General features: G+C 40.0%; 1 protein-coding gene across 2 annotated transcripts in view; it reads right to left on the bottom strand.

Annotated features, from left to right (window-relative positions):
• The window catches only part of rps6kal (ribosomal protein S6 kinase a, like), a 44,683-nt gene that overhangs the window by 15,096 nt on the left and 10,248 nt on the right, over window positions 1-19,339 (bottom strand). For both annotated transcript variants that reach the window (XM_062045527.1, XM_062045526.1), the window contains exons 6-15: window positions 18,001-18,080; window positions 17,303-17,409; window positions 15,645-15,682; window positions 15,204-15,346; window positions 4,522-4,592; window positions 3,963-4,051; window positions 3,532-3,596; window positions 3,052-3,154; window positions 2,791-2,915; window positions 1,209-1,331 (exon numbers count right to left, since the gene is read on the bottom strand). In XM_062045527.1, coding sequence (XP_061901511.1) covers window positions 1,209-1,331; window positions 2,791-2,915; window positions 3,052-3,154; window positions 3,532-3,596; window positions 3,963-4,051; window positions 4,522-4,592; window positions 15,204-15,346; window positions 15,645-15,682; window positions 17,303-17,409; window positions 18,001-18,080 — 944 coding nt within the window. The remainder of the gene's footprint in view (window positions 1-1,208; window positions 1,332-2,790; window positions 2,916-3,051; window positions 3,155-3,531; window positions 3,597-3,962; window positions 4,052-4,521; window positions 4,593-15,203; window positions 15,347-15,644; window positions 15,683-17,302; window positions 17,410-18,000; window positions 18,081-19,339) is intronic.

Below are 19,339 nucleotides of genomic sequence, written 5' to 3'. Positions count from 1 at the left end.
TCCAAACTACTCTGTGTAGTGTTCCGTAGCTTATAAACTATGCCATAGTGTCTCAAAATTGCAACAATCTTCAAATTTACCGCAATTATTTTACCACCTGGCTACCATTAAACCTTCTGCACTGATAAATAGCACTCTTGGTGAGTTGGAAATAGTTTTACTGTATTTATTGGCATGCCTAAATAATTCATACAAAATATAAATAATTATTGATATATCAATATAAAAACGTTGGGATTTGTTATTCTTACAGCCAGACCTGCATGTTTACTTCCGTACCTGACGGTTTCAGCTACAACTGTTGCCTTCCTCAGAGGTTGTCATGTGATGTTGCTCTGATGTGTCTGGTCAGCTGATTTAAACAGTTTTTGGTGCTGTCTTCCTGCTTGTAGTAGCAGGCTGACAGCGCCGTCTGCAGTCCGACCTCTTCAGGATGTGTCCCAGGTGTGGGAAAAATGGTACTACTGGCTATAAGAATAACAAATTGCATACTATTTTGAAGACCTAATGAACCTTATTGGATTCGTGATACAGTTTTTAGCCATATCGCCCAGCCCAGTGCATTCCCTACACATCGTTTTACAGATCGCCTCCTAAATGTTTTTTTCCTGTCCATAACACTCTCAGTGTCAGAGCAGGTGAGTGAAGGAGCGACCAGCGACACAGCTGTGTTGCGCTTTTAACATAAAAGCAAAATCTAATATTTTTCTCCTCCGCCTTATACTTTTTGGGTGGGACAAAGGCGTCTGTCTCCAATATTGTCCATACCCGTTGCAATCAATAACAGCAGTGCGGTGTTAAACTGATACCAAAACCCTATGGAAGTTAAGCGAATGAAATTAAGTGAAACAAAGCGATCGGCTGCTGCAAACCCAGGAGAAGTTTGTTAATGTTAATGCTAATGTAAATGTTTCAGTTGGGCATGGTGATGGGAGTTTTGTGCTCATACACAAGGGCCTCTGGTGTGGACAGGCACACGCTACAAAGGGTGGTTTTCTGCCACCACAGTTGTGAAAGTGCTTGATTTGATAGGCAGCGGAGCCTTCTTTTTAAACATTAATATCGACGACCCTCATTTAATCGTAGCAGCCAAAATCGTGATTGAATGCCAATGAATATTCTGGTTACTTAGGTGCACAAGAAAGTTGATTGTTTTAGACCAATATTTTTTTTTTTTAGCAGTAGTTAAAACATAAGTGACTGGTTACCTTCACAGCATAGTCCATGGCAGAGACTCGGTGTACACAGCGTTTACAAATTGAGTAGGAGCCGACTCCAATGTCCTCCTGCAGCTCGTATAGATCAGAGAATTTAGCAGCCCCGCCATGCATCTAAAATGTAAAAAAAACATTCAGCTATAACACCTCACCTGAATGGGTGGTCTGATTATACTGTACGTACAGATTTTACAACCAACATTAAATGTGCAAGTATTATTTTTTTTTACTTTGGAATTGTAACCAAATGTCTCAAATATTAAAGCACATGTCTATTGTTATCATGCTACACTATAAAAAGATTATATAAAGTGGCTTGTTGGATTTCTGTTTTGTTTCCATGACTTAAAAAGTAGTGATTTTGACTGTTTCTGTTCCGTTTTGTTCTATGTTGAGCTTAGTAACACATCTACAATCTTTGTATTATTTCAATTTCTAAAAAAGCAAACATGTATGTAATTTACTGGAATAGTAGCTGAGCACCTGAGACGCCAAGATTGGTATTACACATTCAATCATTGATTTACTATAAAATGTAACCCGTTTAGGGTCATTGGTGAGCTTATCCCAGCGGACTTAAGGTGAAAATCCAGGTACAGCCTTGACTAGTCACCAGTCCATCATAGGACTCATATAGACAAACAACCATTCACACTCACATTCACACCTATGGGAGATTTAGAGTTTCCAGTCACCTTCCTGCATGGTTTTGGATGATGGGAGGACACCAGGGTACCTGGTGTAAACCCACACAAGCACACAGAGGACATGCAAAAGACACACAGAAGGGTCAGAACACAGATTTCTGCATAAATCTGTGTCATATGACTCAGAATATATAATAACTAAGGGTACCATTCATGATTAGGGATGGGTATTGTTTACATCTTAACTGATACTAGTATCAAATCAGTACATAAAAAATGGAAAACATGCACGTTTTTGTAAAAAAGAAAAAAAGAAAAACAATGCCTTTTTATGTTTATGAAATTGTGACATTCAAGCACTTTAAATAATTTAATTATATAAATTAAATGAAAACTAAGTAATCCATTCAAAGTATAAATAAAACCCACAACAAATTGTCCTAATTTTTGTAGCAATACAAAACAGAGAGAACGTAGATAAAACGACTTAATGGAGTTCAAATGTTTGATGCTCAAAATTCCAGGTGTTCCTGAATGCAACCTCGCTGCAGTAACCATCATTTGTGCATAATGAGGAAGTGCTAGGCTATTGTTGTGGCTATTGGCTATCTTAAAGCTGTGGTGCTAACGATGTTATGTGGGCTGCTGTTTCGGCGTGTTAAGGTCCGCAATAATGTTTAAAAAGAGTGTCAGACTCTGTTCTTCTGACAGGACGCTACATTATTTACAAGACGTTACTTGAACAATATAACTGCCAAACACTTGTTGCAGATGGCTGAGTCTGCATTATTTAGTACTAAAATAAGGCACCGATAGCTTCTTCTTTTTTTGGTCTGGTTACTACCGTTTAGGTTGGCACCAATGCCACTATGGGACCGGGTTTTGGTACCCATCTCTGAGCATGCACACACATTGAGAAGTTTCACCTGAACTATTGGACGTATACTGAGGAGCGGGGAACTATTATTTTCATCCATCGGGGTTGGAGCAACAAAACTGAAGCCTTTGAAGAGCTGGTGGGCGTTTGCACTGGGAGGGATACCTGGGGAGTCTAAACACACAAATATGCTGCATAATAAAAGACTAAGAATTTACAAACACCTGCTAAATTATGTAGAGACAGGTATAAATACTCGGCAGGAATGTTTTCAAGATTGCGCTGGCCATGAGTGTGAATGTATATTTACCTTTAGGCGTTTTTGCAGTGAACTCTGGGTCGAAGCAGAAGGTGTCATCTGGTTTACCTGCTGCAGGCTTAAAAGGGGGTTGTAGCTCTCTCCTGAACAGTTTCTGAGGATGGGCATATTTTATATATTCGTGATCAAACCCTACCACAGGCTGTTTGGAATGTGTCAACATACAGCGTGTGAAAGAAAGGACAAGACCCCTCCTCCCTGAACCCCCTCCCGGGTCCTCTACAATAGTGTCCAGCCAATAGAGGCCTGCTGGCTGTTGAACACTCACGCAGTGCTATTAGTGCACACGCAGCCAGAACTGGCCATCTGCCCAGACGCACACATACAGTGTTGGCACTGTCAAAACTGACCGGCAAGCTGAACGTTTGCGAGGTGTGAATCTTCAACAGAAGCTACAGAGATACTTGTGTGTATGTGCAGGCCCGTGAAAAATGAGAAATTGTGTGTGTGTTTGTGAGTGTTTGTACCCACATTCCAGTCGATGGTGGAGAAAAAAGCGTGGCGCTTGATCTCTTCCACGCCGTCGGGTCCGGCCCCTTAAGACACAGATCACATAATATTAGAAAACCTGGCACAATGAAGTTGTACCTCTTTAAAAAGAATCAAAACTGCCACACGTTGTTCCCTTTGAGGTATTCAGCATTTTAAGATTAAAGATTAAAGTACCAATGATTGTCACACACACACTAGATGTGGTGAAATTTGTCCTCTGCATTTGTCCCATCCCCTTGGGGAGCAGTGGGCAGCAGCGGCGCCGCGCCCGGGAATCATTTTGGTGATTTATCAGCATGTGATTGAAACCAATGCCAAACAGTTAACAAGATCATGGTTTGAACAAGGAGCTGAAGTCCTCCTTGAGGACAGCCTCTCTTTGGTTGTTGCACCATGAAACTACAACTTACCTAGTCTGTTTGTGGGGTTACGTTTAAACAGCATCCTTAGCAAACTCTGGGCTTCCAAACTAAGGAACTGAGGCATTCCTAACTTTGCTCTAGATGGGGAAAAAAAGAGGAACCGGTCAATGGAATATTTACAGTATCCAAAAAAACCTTTGAGTCATCACTTAAAGATACATACATTTTTACTTAGATTGACTGCTTTTATGTGCAAAGAAATATCAGCTTGCTTTTTACACCACTAGCTGTAAGATCAGTTACTCTTCTTCTGCCTCTGAAACATCAGCATGGGTCAGAACGTGCCCTCCTGTGCTTGCTGAAGTGCATCTGTATGGTCATTGGTGTGTAGAGCATGAGCAGTAAAGATTCGGATGTTCTCTCCATCATCACTCTGTTAAGTTTTGGTGTGTCTTTGGAAAAGTGCGACATTGTGGCCAGACTTTTAGACATTTAGTAGCAACAAAAAAAAACCCTACAGCAAGCACTAAGTAATGGTGTAAATACCACTCTTCTGTTCTTATCTCATTGGAGTGCTAATAAGGCAACGTATTAGTGTGTAACTCACTTGAGAATCATGTTCATGGTCTCATTGCGATCTTTGCCTTGGAATGGTAATGTCCCCGTTAGCATCTCAAACTGCAAACATTTGAGCAAGCAGAAACATACTTAGAGTCCAGTCAGTAAAATTGCAAGTCATCCTTTGTCAAACTAAAGGTTAGAGAACCAAAACATGTCCTGTGTCAATTTCTGTTGGATTAACAAGAGCCACGCAGGGGTTTTTTTTCAAAATTTTTCAGATTTTTCAAGCAGGCATGCATTTTTTATTCATGTTTGTTATAATAAATAGGGGTGTCTCGATACAACTTTTTCACTTCTGATACAATACCGATGTTGGAGCTTTGAATATTGCCCAATACCCATATTGATCAGATACGATATGAGCACAAATCATACAAACTAAAAAAGCTTTTATCAAGATAAATTAGTCAAACTGAAAACAACTGTAGTTATAAAATACACTAACCTGTTCATAATTAACCATCTGGAATGGATGTATGCACTATTAAAAATGAAGTGGAGTGGTAGTCAGTTTTTGATAACAGAGAGTGGCCACAATAATTTATTAAATTGAGCTCAAGATGCAGTAAGTTGAATGATCCGGACATGTTTGTTACTGGATAATTTTTAATATGTTTCTGCATTGGAGACTTTGTAGCTTAAGTAATATTTTTTTATATTAACAAATGTTGCGTTTTAGACTGCAATACTTTTCAATTAAGGACACTGATTACATATCTCTAGCTTGTGTGTGATCATGTACTTATTGTGTAGCTGTATCAGAGCGATGCAAGCCAATATAATTCAAAATAGGGTTGTGCGATAGATGACAAACCTGATAAATGATATAAATTTGGCCAACAATAGAGCTTTCAATACTATCGTTATATCGTGATAGTGCATGCTGATGACAGATTCTAGTTGTGTAACTTAAATATAATGTTATATTAATGTTATCATAAATGTGCACGTTACTACATTTCATATATACTTACATCATGTATAAAAAACCTTAATGGATGTGTTTGGATGTTTTTTTAAAGGCTTTATAGGCAGAATACTGCAGCTTCCTTAGGCTCCATTGTAAGCAGACTTTTGATCGCATTTATATACTATTTACAATGCATTAAAAAGATACATCCGCCGTCATGTCTTTCATAATTAATGTTAACAACAGGCAACATTCCGAAAAAAGTGCTGTTCCCCTTCAGTCCTAAACAAGTTAACTATGTTTGCAGTGCAAGATGCAATGCAGTTGGGAGGTCATCATCTTATCATCTTACCTCTTACCTTAAACATATATTACACAATAGGGACGGCGTGGCGAAGTTGGTAGAGTGGCTGTGCCAGCAATCGGAGTGTTGCTGGTTACTGGGGTTCAATTCCCACCTTCTACCTTCCTAGTCACGTCCGTTGTGTCCTTGGGCAAGACACTTCACCCTTTGCCTCTGATGGCTGCTGGTAGCGCCTTGCATGGCAGCTCCCGCCATCAGTGTGTGAATGTGTGTGTGAATGGGTAAATGTGGAAATACTGTCAAAGCGCTTTGAGTACCTTGAAGGTAGAAAAGCGCTATACAAGTACAACCCATTTATCATTATCATTTAATATAAATCAATACAACCAATTAGCATGTTAAGAGGGTGTGCATTCAAGCAAAGTGTGTTTTGAGCCACGCAAAAGCGGCGCAATGGAGTGACATCAGATGGCGACTTCAGAGAGACCTGTCTGAGGATGCTATCTTGCTTCAGAGAAAATTAATGGATTAATTTACTTAAATGATTCACTTCTTTGAGTGGATTAATATTCGCCTGTGGACTAAACTAAAGTAAAGCGCATTCACGTCAAACTGACACTAACTCTTATTAGCATGTGTTACTTTGAGGAGGAAATATTGTGTTACAAACTTTTGTGTAGCGTTGCTTTCTTATTTGTGATTATTCCAAGCTGATTATCATACCTTATACCCGTGTCCTTTTTTATTATGCGTAACGATGGCACCTGATGTAAAAGTGACAGCTTGTCGTAAATACAACGGTCGGCTGAGTAAAAAAAATACCAATAGTTGCATCATTTGTCCAGATTCTTAATGGTCCTACTGGACCCACCCAATTAGAAACCGGTGCCAAAAAATACCGGTACACGGTACAAATTCATATTTCTAAGTCAGAAATGCTTGCCTTCATGGGAGCGAATAAACTATATATCGCCCAAGTAGGACCAGGAATAGCTAAACATGCTACACCACACACCGCAGGCTAGAGTTCTTGAATGTAAACAGAGTTGAGCAGATCGATACAAATATTGACAGTAACGATAACACATATATAATCGGTCAATACTACAGTGGTTAGATTGATATTTTGTAATACAATTATTATTTTGTCATTGTGGTTATTGTTAGTTTATTTCGAACATGCATACATTTACAATGTAATGCAACACATATTTCTAGTTGTTTAATTACAGCACATACGAAAAGGGGTGAGAAGAAGCAGAGCTTATTTAATCCAACCCCTTTTCATATCATAGCAGTTTTATCCAATTTCTTTGTTCTGTTTGTAACAGAACACGGAATATATGAATAAATAAATGAATAAATACATATACCATAAGTAAGTAAACAAATAATACACATAGTACATATAATACATATAACCGTATAGTACACAATAATTACATTTCTCACAAATAAATAGATAAGTAATTTATGGTTCAACTAGGAGATCAATGAGATTTTTTTATTTTTTTTTAAACAAAATATTGTTGTTGGGTAGTACAGTGGACCAGGGGTTAGTGCAGTGGTTCTCAAACTTTTTTTGTCATCCCCCACTTTGGACAAGGGGGAGTTTTCAAGCCCCACCTTCCCCCATCGCCCCAACAGAACGCTAATGCCAAGCTTAACATTTTCAAATTTATTGAACATCAAGTAACATCAAGTTTTATACATTCAAACTCAATAACATAAAATAACATCAAGTTCAATAATAAATAAAATAACTGTGCAGCTGTGGTATAACTTGCATCAAGTTCAATATCAAATAAAATAACTTGCATCAAGTTCAATAATAAATAAAACAAAAGTGTTATAACTTGCATCAAGTTCAATAATAAATTAAAAAAAAAGTGTTATAACTTGCATCAAGTTCAATAATAAATCAAAAAGTGTTATAACTTGCATCAAGTTCAATAATAAATAAAAAAAAGTGTTATAACTTGCATCAAGTTCAATAATAAATCAAATACAAGTGTTATAACTTGCATCAAGTTCAATAATAAATCAAATAACTTGCATCAAATTCAATAATAAATAAAAATAAAAGTGCCACTTTGCAATCTTTGCAAAAAAAAAGGAGGAGCTATATGCATTTGGCAAGACAGGGCAGGTGAACATGAGTTTTATAGTACTCCAGCATTAGTGGCTGCAATGAGCCTGTTTTGCACTGCACAGCTTTTCAAATCGGGGTTGCAGGCTTGACACTGCCACTGTTAAAACCTCATTGAATTTGGGGCTGAGCTGCCTTGACGCGAGTGCTTCCCGGTGAATGACACAGTGTGTCCAATGCGCATTTGGCGCAACCCTCTTTATTAGAGCCTGCAGCCCGTTTCTTGACTTTGCCATGGTCTGTGCGCCATCAGAGCAAAAGCCCACACAGTTTTCCCATTTAATCAGAATCAGAATCAGAATCAGAATAGTTTTATTGCCATTGTTTGAGAACGGGTTCACAAACTAGGAATTTTTCTTGGTGCAAACGTGCGACATAAAAACATACAACACATATTTGGTAATAAAAAGAGCTGTAACTGAGCTATCAGATAGACTTAGAAGGAATTCGAGGAGCTGCTGTTAGGAGTTATTGTTCATTTGCCTGATGGCCGAGGGGAAAAAACTGTTCAGGTGGCAGGAGGTGTGGGTCTGGATGGAGCGTAGTCTCCTGCCTGAGGGGAGAGGGGAGAATAGCGTGTGTCCAGGGTGAGAAGAGTCAGCTGTGATCCGACCCACACGCCTCCTGGTCCTGGAGGAGAACAAGTCCTGGAGGGATGGGAGCTTGCAGCCAATCACCTTCTCAGCAGCACGTACGATGCGCTGCAGTCTATTCTTATCCTGGACTGTGGCGCCGGGGAACCACACTGTGATGGAGGAGGTCAGGATGGACTCTATGATGGCTGAGTAAAACTGCACCAGCATCTCGGTCGGCACCTTAAGTTTCCTCAGCTGCCGCAGGAAGTACATCCTCTGCTGGGCCTTCTTGATGAGGGAGCTGATGGTCAGCTCCCACTTGAGGTCCTGGGTGATGATGGTGCCCAAGAAACGGAAGGAGTCCACAATGGGGACGGGGGTGGGAGAGTCAATCAGGGTGAGGGGGGATGGTGGGGCTGTGACTTTCCTGAAGTCCATGATCAGCTCCACTGTTTTCTGGGCGTTCAGCTCCAGGTTGTTAAGGCTGCACCAGGACGTCAGCCAGCCCACCTCTCTCCTGTAGGCGGACTCATCGCCATTCGAGATGAGCCCGATGAGGGTGGTGTCATCCGCAAACTTGAGCAGTTTTACGGATTGGTGACTGGAAGTGCAGCAGTTTGTATACAGGGAGAAGAGCCAGGGGGAGAGTACACAGCCCTGAGGAGTACCAGTGTTTGTGGTTCGACTGTCCGAGACAATCTTCCCCAGCCGTACGTGCTGTCTTCGGTCTGTCAGGAAGTCATTAATCCAACTGCAGAGGGAGTCGGGCACGCTGAGCTGGTAGAGCTTGTCTCGTAGCAGTCCAGGGAGGATGGTGTTGAAGGCAGAGCTGAAGCCCACAAACAGGATCCTAGCGTAGGTTCCTGGGGAGTCCAGATGCTCCAGGATGAAGTGGAGGGCCAGGTTCACTGCATCATCCACAGACCTGTTGGCTCTATAGGCGAACTGCAGTGGGTCCAGGAGGGGGGCGGTGATGTCCTTGAGGTGGGGCAGGACCAAGCGCTCAAAGGACTTCATGACCACAGACGTCAGCGCGACAGGCCTGTAGTCATTTAGTCCTGTGATCCGTGCTTTCTTGGGGACAGGGACAATGGTAGAGGTCTTAAAGCAGGACGGCACGAGGCATAGCTCCAGAGAGGTGTTAAAAATGTCAGTGAAGACAGGAGCCAGCTGGTCCGCACAGTGTCTGAGAGTGGAGGGGGAGACACCATCCGGCCCGGGGGCCTTCCGCGTATTCAGCTTCAAGGACTGCCGGCGTACATCCTCTTCTTTGATGGAGAGGGTCTTTACAGTCTTATGATGTTTTTGGAGTCCTGTGATGTCATTGGAGTCCTTTGAGTCCTTTAACTCCTTTAATGAAGTGCTGGCATTGGTGGGGTGGGTGATGGTGGGGGGAGCATGGCTTTGATGAGCTGAAGGCCGTTCATGACGACAGTAATGTGTGTTGAGGCCCTGAGCGAGAGTCCGGTCATTCAGGGCCTGGGGGGTTTTGGGCTTATAGTTCGTAAGGGCCCTTAGACCTCTCCAAACTGCCGCAGAATCATTGGAGCGGAACTGTTCCTGTAGACGGTTAAAAGTACACAGATTTAGCTTTCTCCACTTCCCTGGTGAAGTGGTACTTCGCTTCTCTGTATGTACTTCGGTCCCCGCTTCTCCACGCAGCCTCCTTCTTTTTGCACAGCTGTCGGAGCTTGGGTGTGAACCAGGGCTTGTCGTTGTTATAACAAACCCTCGTGCGCGTTGGAATGATGCGCGCCTCATTGAACTGTATGTACGAGGTCACAGTGTCCGTATACTCGTCCAGATTGTTCGTGGCCGCTCCAATTGCCTCCCAGTCTGTCGTTTCCCAACAAGCACGCAACTCGTCCACAGACTCGGCGGTGAAACACTTAATGTTCCTCATAACAGGTTTAGCCAGTTTCAGTCTCTGTCTGTATGAAGGGATTAAGTGCACCATCACGTGATCTGATAGTCTAAGAGCAGCGCGCGGGACTGCATGAAAAGCCTTGCTCAATGTAGTGTAGCAGTGATCCAGCGTGTTCTCCTCTCTGGTCGGGCATTTAATAAACTGTCTATACTTTGGTAGTTCCTGGCTCAAATTTCCCTTGTTAAAGTCACCAAGCACGATAACAAGAGAGTCAGGAAAAGACCGTTCTACATGTAAGATCTGTCCTGCGAGCGCGCGCTGAGCGTCACGCACGTCCGCGCCGGGCGGGATGTAAACAGCCTCAAGAATGAATGAAACAATCTCACGCTGTGAGTAAAAGGGCTTACAGTGGATGAAGAAATATTCCAGAGAAGAAGAACGGTGTCTAAAAATGACAGTCACGTCTGTACACCAGCTATTGTTGATAAAGAAGCAGAGTCCACTGCCTCTTTTTTGCCAGAGAGCGCCGCGTCTCGGTCCGCGCGGAGGAGATGAAAGCCCTCCAGTTGAAGCGCGCTGTATGGGACACTTGCGCTCAGCCAAGTCTCCGTGAAGCACAACACACAAGATGAGGAGAAGTCCTTGTTCCTTCTCATCAGCAACGCTAGCTCGTCCATCTTGTTGGCAAGTGAGGTCGTGTTCTTTGAGGAAACTGTCCATTATCTTGAACAGCTCATCAGCAGTGGCTCTATTTTTTATGTATTTGCAAAACAGCAAATCCTCGCACAGTGACTCGCCATTCCGCTTAGCCCCGCCCCCATTAGTTACTGTTGCTATGTCTGTCAAACTTTCGCTCCTACCTAGAAATTTAAAGCCTACAGGAAAAATAAGTAATTTACATTTATTTATATAGCAGATTTTACAGCCAGAATCACAAAGTGATTTACAGTGTGTATAGAAAATGAAAGCATAGTAAAAAAAAAAAATCTAAGAATATAATAAAAAAATTAAAAAAATTAAAGTGAAATTTTCTCCCATTCCTGGCGCCCCACCTGTCATGTCTCTATTCCCCACCACGCGCCCCACACTTTGAGAAACGCTGGGTTAGTGCATGTGCCTCACAATACAAAGGTCCTGGGTTCGATCCCCGGGCTCAGGGTCTTTCTGTGTGGAGTTTGCATGTTCTCCCCGTGACTGCGTGGGTTCCCTCCGGGTACTCCGGCTTCCTCCCACCTCCAAAGACATGCACCTGGAGATAGGTTGATTGGCAACACTAAATTGGCCCTAGTGTGTGAATGTGAGTGTGAATGTTGTCTGTCCATCAGTGTTACTTGTCCAGGGTGTACACCGCCTTCCGCCAGAATACAGCTAGGATAGGCTCCAGCACAGTTGCGACCTCAAAAGTGACAAGCGGTAGAAAATGGATGTAAAATATTGTTTACAAACTCAGGAAATAAATACCTGGACACAGGAGGGCTTTGAAGGTGAACTGCACTTTTTGGGGAATTTTGCCAATCGTTCACAATCCAAGAAGACAAAATGTTTTTTGTTTTTTTTGCATTCTTATGTAAAAATCGGTTCTTCCTTGGTGGCTAGCAATGTAGCTACTGGAAGCAATCAATTTTACCTCTAAATCACTTTAAAAATGCATAAAAAAACAACACACTTCATTTACGTTCCGTAACCTGTATAATAAACAGGCTGCAGCAACATTGTTATTGTAGGAGCGAACACTGAGGAACTCTTTTTCTAGTGTAGTAACACATTGGCATGCTTCGGTATTAGCCGTAAAAGCTAGTACAGAAATAGATAAGCTAGCTTCTACGACAACACGAAACAGAGTTTGTAATGCACAACATTGCGACTAGGGATGATGTTCGTTAAGAAATTATCGATGTCGTTGCCATTATCGAATCCTCTTATCGAACTGATTCCTTATCGAATCTCTTATCGAATCCAGATAGGTTGTTGTGTGCCCTTGTGTGTGCACTGAGTTCCAAAAGCCGTAGATGTTATGTGACTGGGCCGGCACGCTGTTTATACGGAGGAAAGGCGGACGTGACTGAGGACAGCATGCGGACGTTAAAGGGTGAAGGTTTCAGGTGAGAGAGGACGTCAAAGGCACGCCCCCAATGAGCATATAGTGCTGCTATGTGCGTTGTAAATAAAAAAATTGCCAACAAACACATCACCAACATGGACGAGGTGCCGCTCACTTTCGACGGTAAAGCACACTGTGGAGAAGAAGGGGACCAGCACGGTAGCGAATCGGTACGCACAACGGGGCAAGAGAAGTCGGCTTTTACTGTTGTGCTAGCTTGCTATGCTAACGGAAAGAAACTGCCACCTATGGTGATTTTCAAGGGGAAGACGCTGCCGAAAGAAAAGTTTCCACCTGGAGTCATCATTAAGGCATGACGAAGGAACTCTTACCGCTGGACATTGGTGTAAATAGGACGTTCAAAGTGAAGTTGTGAGCGTCATGGGAGCGATGGATGACAGACGAACACAGCTTCACGAAAACTGGGAGGCAGCGTCTGGCGAGTTACGCCACAATTTGTGAATGGATCGTAGATGCTTGAGCTAACGTGTCTGCTTGCATTGTTGTTCGAACTTTCACAAAAGCCAGCATCTTTTCTGAGGAGCCCCACAGCAACGAGACTGACTTTGAAAATGAGGAGAGGGAATCTGGCGTGTTTGATGGAGAACTCGCCCAGCTGTTCAATTCTGACACAGAAGATGAGGACTTCGATGGATTTGTGGATGAGGATTGATCAAAAAATAATGTGAGTACATAGATAAATACTTCAATAAAGTACAACCGAACTCTGCTTTGCTCCTGCTGCCTTTTTAAAACAGCGTCCATGCATGCTAGCGTATGTTTTAAGCTAGCGTATGTTTTAAGCTAGCATATGTTTAACCATGCCTGCGCCCAAAAATACAGTGTGTGAAAGAAATAGCACCCGTAACTGACACGGCGCCTTTTAATACGGTGCGCCCTATGGTCGCGAAAATACGGTATAGTGGCTTCGATAACGGGAACCGGTTCTCAAAAAGGGATTCGAATCCATGGAATCGGTTCTTTCTTATCGAAGCATCGGGAGAACCGGTTTTTGAACATCATCCCTAATTGCGACAGGACACCAAGCTGTACTGACTGAAAAACATTAACAATCATATTACAGTATGTGGTAAGTATTAGCCTACATTTCATGTTTTGTTTGTAAACAGCTAGCCAGACAGCGTATGTACTGTAGTTGTAATATCACGCATGACGTGCTGCGTGTATCATGATCGATATTAAAGTGACTCACTCGATGGACTGTTGTGCATTTGGTCCAGCTTGCCGGGGACATTTTTCCGGTTCATTTGGGTAGGCACTCCATTTATGAAGAAATAGCTTGGCTCCAAGTTCCACATTTACAGTATCAAAGTCAATTTCACCTCACTCTCTTGGTTTTCGTCTGATCCGACGTCTCACCCTTCCTCTGTGCTCGCTTCTATTAGCAGTAGTTTATCCTCAGTATATTCAGGTTCAAAAATATAAAGTTGTGAATTCTCATTTGTCCAAAAATGGTCGTCTTGGTTGTCTGTTATCAATTCCGCCATAGTTTGAACACACACCCGCGTTTGTTTCCGGAAGTAGGAACACATATTTGTTGCTAGAAGTCGTACATGTGCTGCTTTAAAAACGGAAATCTATGCGCTGAAGAAATCAGTACTGGCATTGATTAAAATGATCAAAATAAGGTAAATATTATACAAATATTGTTATCAACGTGTCTGTTACTACATGATATATATACTTGCAGTATGTATTCAAAACGTTGATAAAGGGTTTTGAATTGTTTTACAGGGCTTTGAAGGCTACAACGGTGACTCCCATTAGCCACATCTTTCAAGTATGTTTATCATCTTCATAATCCTAAAATAAAAAAGACATATGAATGTGAATAATAGGACAAATATTTTAAAAAGTGCAGTTCCCCTTTAAGGGCAAAACCAGAGCCAATAGCAAAACATTTAAATATTTAATTGATATTGTAACACTGTCATCCTTTGTTTTTGTGGGATTTTAATTGTGATAAAAAATGTTATCATTAAACGATATGGAACATTTTAAGTATCAGCATTGGTACAGTATGACCAATACTGTCCTAGTTACAAATTGGTATTGGATTAATACCCACATTTGTAGTATCGCCCAAAACTAATGTAAAGTATCCAAACAGAAGATTAAGTGCGTATTACCTTTTAACAGAAGCGTAAATAAAAACATTTAACAACAAAAAGTAACCAGGTATTGACAATAAACTAGCAAGGAGATTACCGTAATAGTTTAAAGAAAATAATACAACTGTAGATGACGTAGTATGTTACTGCATAAGTCAGCAACCAAATTGGGAGCCTTTGTAACCCATTTTGAAATGGTTTTATTATCATTTGCATACCAAATTATATATTGTGACTTGTGATGTATATCGTTATTGCAGTACGCTGCAATATATATCACATTATAGATTGTACGTTTTATCTCCCTGATTTGTTTTTTTTATATCGGACATATATCCAATATCAATATCGTACCGGGACACCCCCTAATAATACATTAATCATGATTCATTTTCTATATACTATGGAAATACAGGACATTATTTTGTGCCCCAAGAAAGAGAAATATTTCAATTTCTGAAAAATGTTGGAAGCCCTGGTCGGATGCGGGACACCCCCTAATAATACATTTATCATCATTTATCACATTATTTTGTGCCCCGAGAAAGAGAAATTTAAATTTCTGAAAAATGTCTGAAGCCCTGGTCAAAGTTACAGATGCTGAGCAAGTGTTTAAAATTTTTTACATACCATCAGTACTCCCAGCGACCACCAGTCGGCACTCTGCGTGTGTCCTCTTCTGTTGACCACCTCAGGGGCCATATACTCTACCGTACCACAGAAAGAATAAGCCTTCTTATCAGCATCCACTGACTCTTTGCTCAGGCCAAAATCTGCATACAATGACATCCGATTATGTCACATCGGGACAAACAAAAAAGTGATGGGTGCATCCAGAAGTTGCAGGATAGATACAAAGCATACACATAGAAGTGAGGGGGTTGTGACCGTTTCCTTATACTTATTTTTGGATTCCAAAGAATGTTAATGACTGTATAACATTTGAAAATAAAATTGTCCACAAACTTGTGTATTTAAGGATTTTCTAAAGTAAACTCACATGAGTAATTTTAGATGACTTTGTATATGACTTTCAACTCATACTAGACTGTACAATATGTAAAAACCTACCTGTTAACTTTACATGTCCAGCTTCATCAAGTAAGATGCTGGAAAAAAAGAGAGCAAATTGTCCATGATGGAAAGCTTCAAATCATTCTTTACAACCTTTTTACCACTTACTCTGATATTTAGACAAAAGTCATACTTTTCTCTTTAATATGCCAAGAGGCAAAAGCAAAAAGAGAGCTTTAAGTCTTCAGTAAATAAGAAGGTTGCATATGACGTGACATCAGTTTTTCTTCCTCGCAGCTTAATTCAAACAATGGTCAAGCAGCTTGAGCGTAGCATTAAAACAAGTAAGAGTGAGTGTAGAGATTGAGCAGAACATGCCTATTGCTGTTCTGTTCTTGGTTGCTCTAATCGTTCAAATAGAGAGATAGGAAAGAGCCGAAAAAAGTGGTTCATAAAGGTAGGGAAAAAACCCAAAGCGCGTGGAAGGAAACGGTTCTTAAAAATATCACTTTCATCACCTTGTGGAATACAATCGGACCATGCTTGTGTTGGAAACGATCATCTTGTAAAATGTTTGTTTGAACATTTTATTTGTTTGAGAAACTTTCTGTTATGCAATTGAGTTTATTCTCTACTATATTAGTCGTGTTTAATAGCAGAACTAAACATGAAGAAAGGACAAGAGATCGCATTAGCTTGTGTTATGTGGTTGCAATGCCTAAATATAACTACGAAGACCTGGTTGTGCAAATAAACTAATGTCATATTAAGTCCTCGTAATAAATATTGTGATTGTTGGTCCAATCCACCTTATTTTTGTTGACGATTTTCATAACAAAAACTAAAAGCTTAGTTGTTGTTGCCAAATGCTTTATTCGACACGGATGACCACATTATAGCGTCTTTGGTGATATTTGTTAGCATCAAGAAAATATTATTTATAGTATTAATAAACAAGATGAATAAATCTCTCGTAGGCTCAACAGCATAAACTATATCTTGATATCATTAGTAAAGATTCATGCTGAACAACAGGGATATATACAGCTAAATAATGAGACAAAATACGAACTTCACACCATAAAAATATTTGCAGACATTAATTTTAGATGAGACTAATATTTGTAGCAGGAAATCAACTGCAAACTAACTTTTCTTTTTTTATGATTAGCGGCATGATCATGGCAATACGGCACTTGTTCAAATACAGTACTTACAGATGCACGTGTAAGTATAACTTTTGTCTTTCACCGATTAATGCTTTATTTGTGGATCCCTCCAGATGTAAATACATGTGCCTTCAATATTTTCTTCTCTAATTACCATGTCAAGTGAAGTGAGGTTGCAGTAACCTCTTGGTCATAATAAATGGTTTTAATCTTTACAAAAAATGTTTTGAGTGTAAAAATCCACTCCATCCCATTTAAAAATGTTTCATTATCGCTTTTATATTTGCCTCTAAACCATTCAAAATATGCCCAAATCTGCACAGATTCGGTTATATTAACAGTAGCCTAATGGGGCTTAAACCATCGCCTGAAACCCGGATGTGCCTCTAGGTGACGTGATTGCAACCCACCTATACTGTATAGAAATTCTCTCTCTAAGTGGTTTTACAAACAATCATTAAATTTAAGAAGCAACACCAAACACTTTGTTATGTGGGGACAGGGATATGTGTATGCAAGTTCAAAGGTAAAAACAAGGTCTCATACTTTTCTGGCTTGAGATCTCTGTAAACTATGCCCAAGTTGTGCAGATGGTCGAGGGCCAGGGCCAGCTCTGCAAGGTAGAATTTTACATCTTCCTCTGTAAACATAACCTGTACAGAACTGGACAGATTTACTCTCTGAACTCAGAGGAGTACCGGTACAATTCAGTAGTGAGCTAAGATATCAGTAATTACAAGGAAATAAAACAACAACAAAAAATAGTATTACTGTCACAGTGTGATAAAAGTATCAAAAGTAATGTGATTCTGTATGCTGTAGATTTGACATTGCCAACAGCTATTGCTTTGTTTTTAAGACATGCTTTCAACAAAAGATCTATCACGACAAAAATCTTTAAAAAATAACAGATCAGGGCAACAGACCGACAAGCAATTAGTACTATAAATGCAGAAAGTGTTTCCTTGAGGAATTACCATCAAAATATGATTAAATGTGAAGACAAATAGAAGAGACATGACTTGGCAGTGCCTGCCAGAATGAATTAAAATACTGGTGAATATTAAATGTACATCTTTTCCGCATGTAGCTGTCATCTTAACTTAATTCCAGTGGTTTTAAAGAACATTCATGTTTCACTTATAAAGAAACACACAATTTGCTTTTCAAACAGACAAATAAAAACATATTGGAGGGCTATATTTTAGGTAAAATGAGAATGGTAAAGCAGGACTTAATCTTACCTCTTTGGATAAGCGAGTGAATACATCCCCTCCCCTGAGAAAGTCCAGTATTAAATATAGTTTCCCTTCAGTCTGAAAGGCTGTCAAGACAAGGAAACAGTGTATTATATCCATTATTATTATTTAGTCTTTAATTGCGTAAGGTAAGTCAATCAACAACCAATAATAAATAGTCAAAAAGAAGCCGCAGACAAGGATACAATTCAATAGACCTATAATAAAAGACAACTCATCCAATATACTAACATAGGTATAATACTATTAATGACATGAACAATTAAATATGTTGAATGTTGCAACGGAATCATACATAATCCTAAACAGTACAATATAATTCCGTATAATATATAGAGTAGGGGTGCTGGATACTCAATGCAATATGGCAAAAGCTTCCTCTCCCCTTTGTTTAACGTCTTTGACACATATTCAAAATCGTCAAAGAGGTTTGTGTCGAAATGTAGTGGTTAACCTTTTGTAAAAATATTACTTAAAACATTGGTTCTACACTAAAATGTTTACAAAATTAAAACCGTGGCTCTACAGTTGATATTTGTTTAGGGTGATTAATCACAAACTTATATCGCAGTAATCATCAATGAATTTTTTTACCTTTTTTTTTTTTTTTTTAACATGTCCTATTCAGGCACTCAGGCAAATCATATTGTTGATGTAGTTGCCCATGTCTGCTGTACAGATGTTTATTTTACAAAAGACAAGTGTGGGGTACTTCAATTGGTGATTTGTTTGTATTTGACTTAAGCAAAAGGATTTATTTAATGTTTGGCACAGCCGGATCGGAACAGGAGGGGATAGAAAGAAGAAAAAAAAATTCAGAGGTGGAAATGCGGGGACAAGAGGGGGATAAGACAGAAAGACAACAACAACAGAAGAAAATCAGCAAATATGATACGTACAAATATGATACGAAAAATTATAGCAAATTATAGTGAAGGAGATAGTAATAACACAAAAATGACAATAAAATAGAAATAACACACTGATAATGAATAATAATTACCTCTTTTATCAACAACAGAATCGTTTCAAATGCAACAATACATATATGTAATAAAAACTTGAAAATACAAAAGAAAGCAAATAAATGGAGGGGAATAAAGAGAATCCGACAATATTAACCTTATAGACTGTTATAGTATAACTAGGTTACACTTTTAGTGTGCCGTGTTTTACCTAGTTTCCCCTGGGAAGAACAACGTTAATATACACTATATTGCCATAAGTATTAGGCCACCCACCCAAATGATCAGAATCAGGTGTCCTAATCACTTGGCCCGGCCACAGGTGTATAAATCAAGCACTTAGGCATGGAGACTGTTTC

Source organism: Entelurus aequoreus, linkage group LG04, assembly GCF_033978785.1.
Source record: "Entelurus aequoreus isolate RoL-2023_Sb linkage group LG04, RoL_Eaeq_v1.1, whole genome shotgun sequence".
In the NCBI taxonomy this organism is placed as follows: Eukaryota; Metazoa; Chordata; class Actinopteri; order Syngnathiformes; family Syngnathidae; genus Entelurus; species Entelurus aequoreus.
This window is presented reverse-complemented; position numbering and strand designations above follow the sequence as displayed.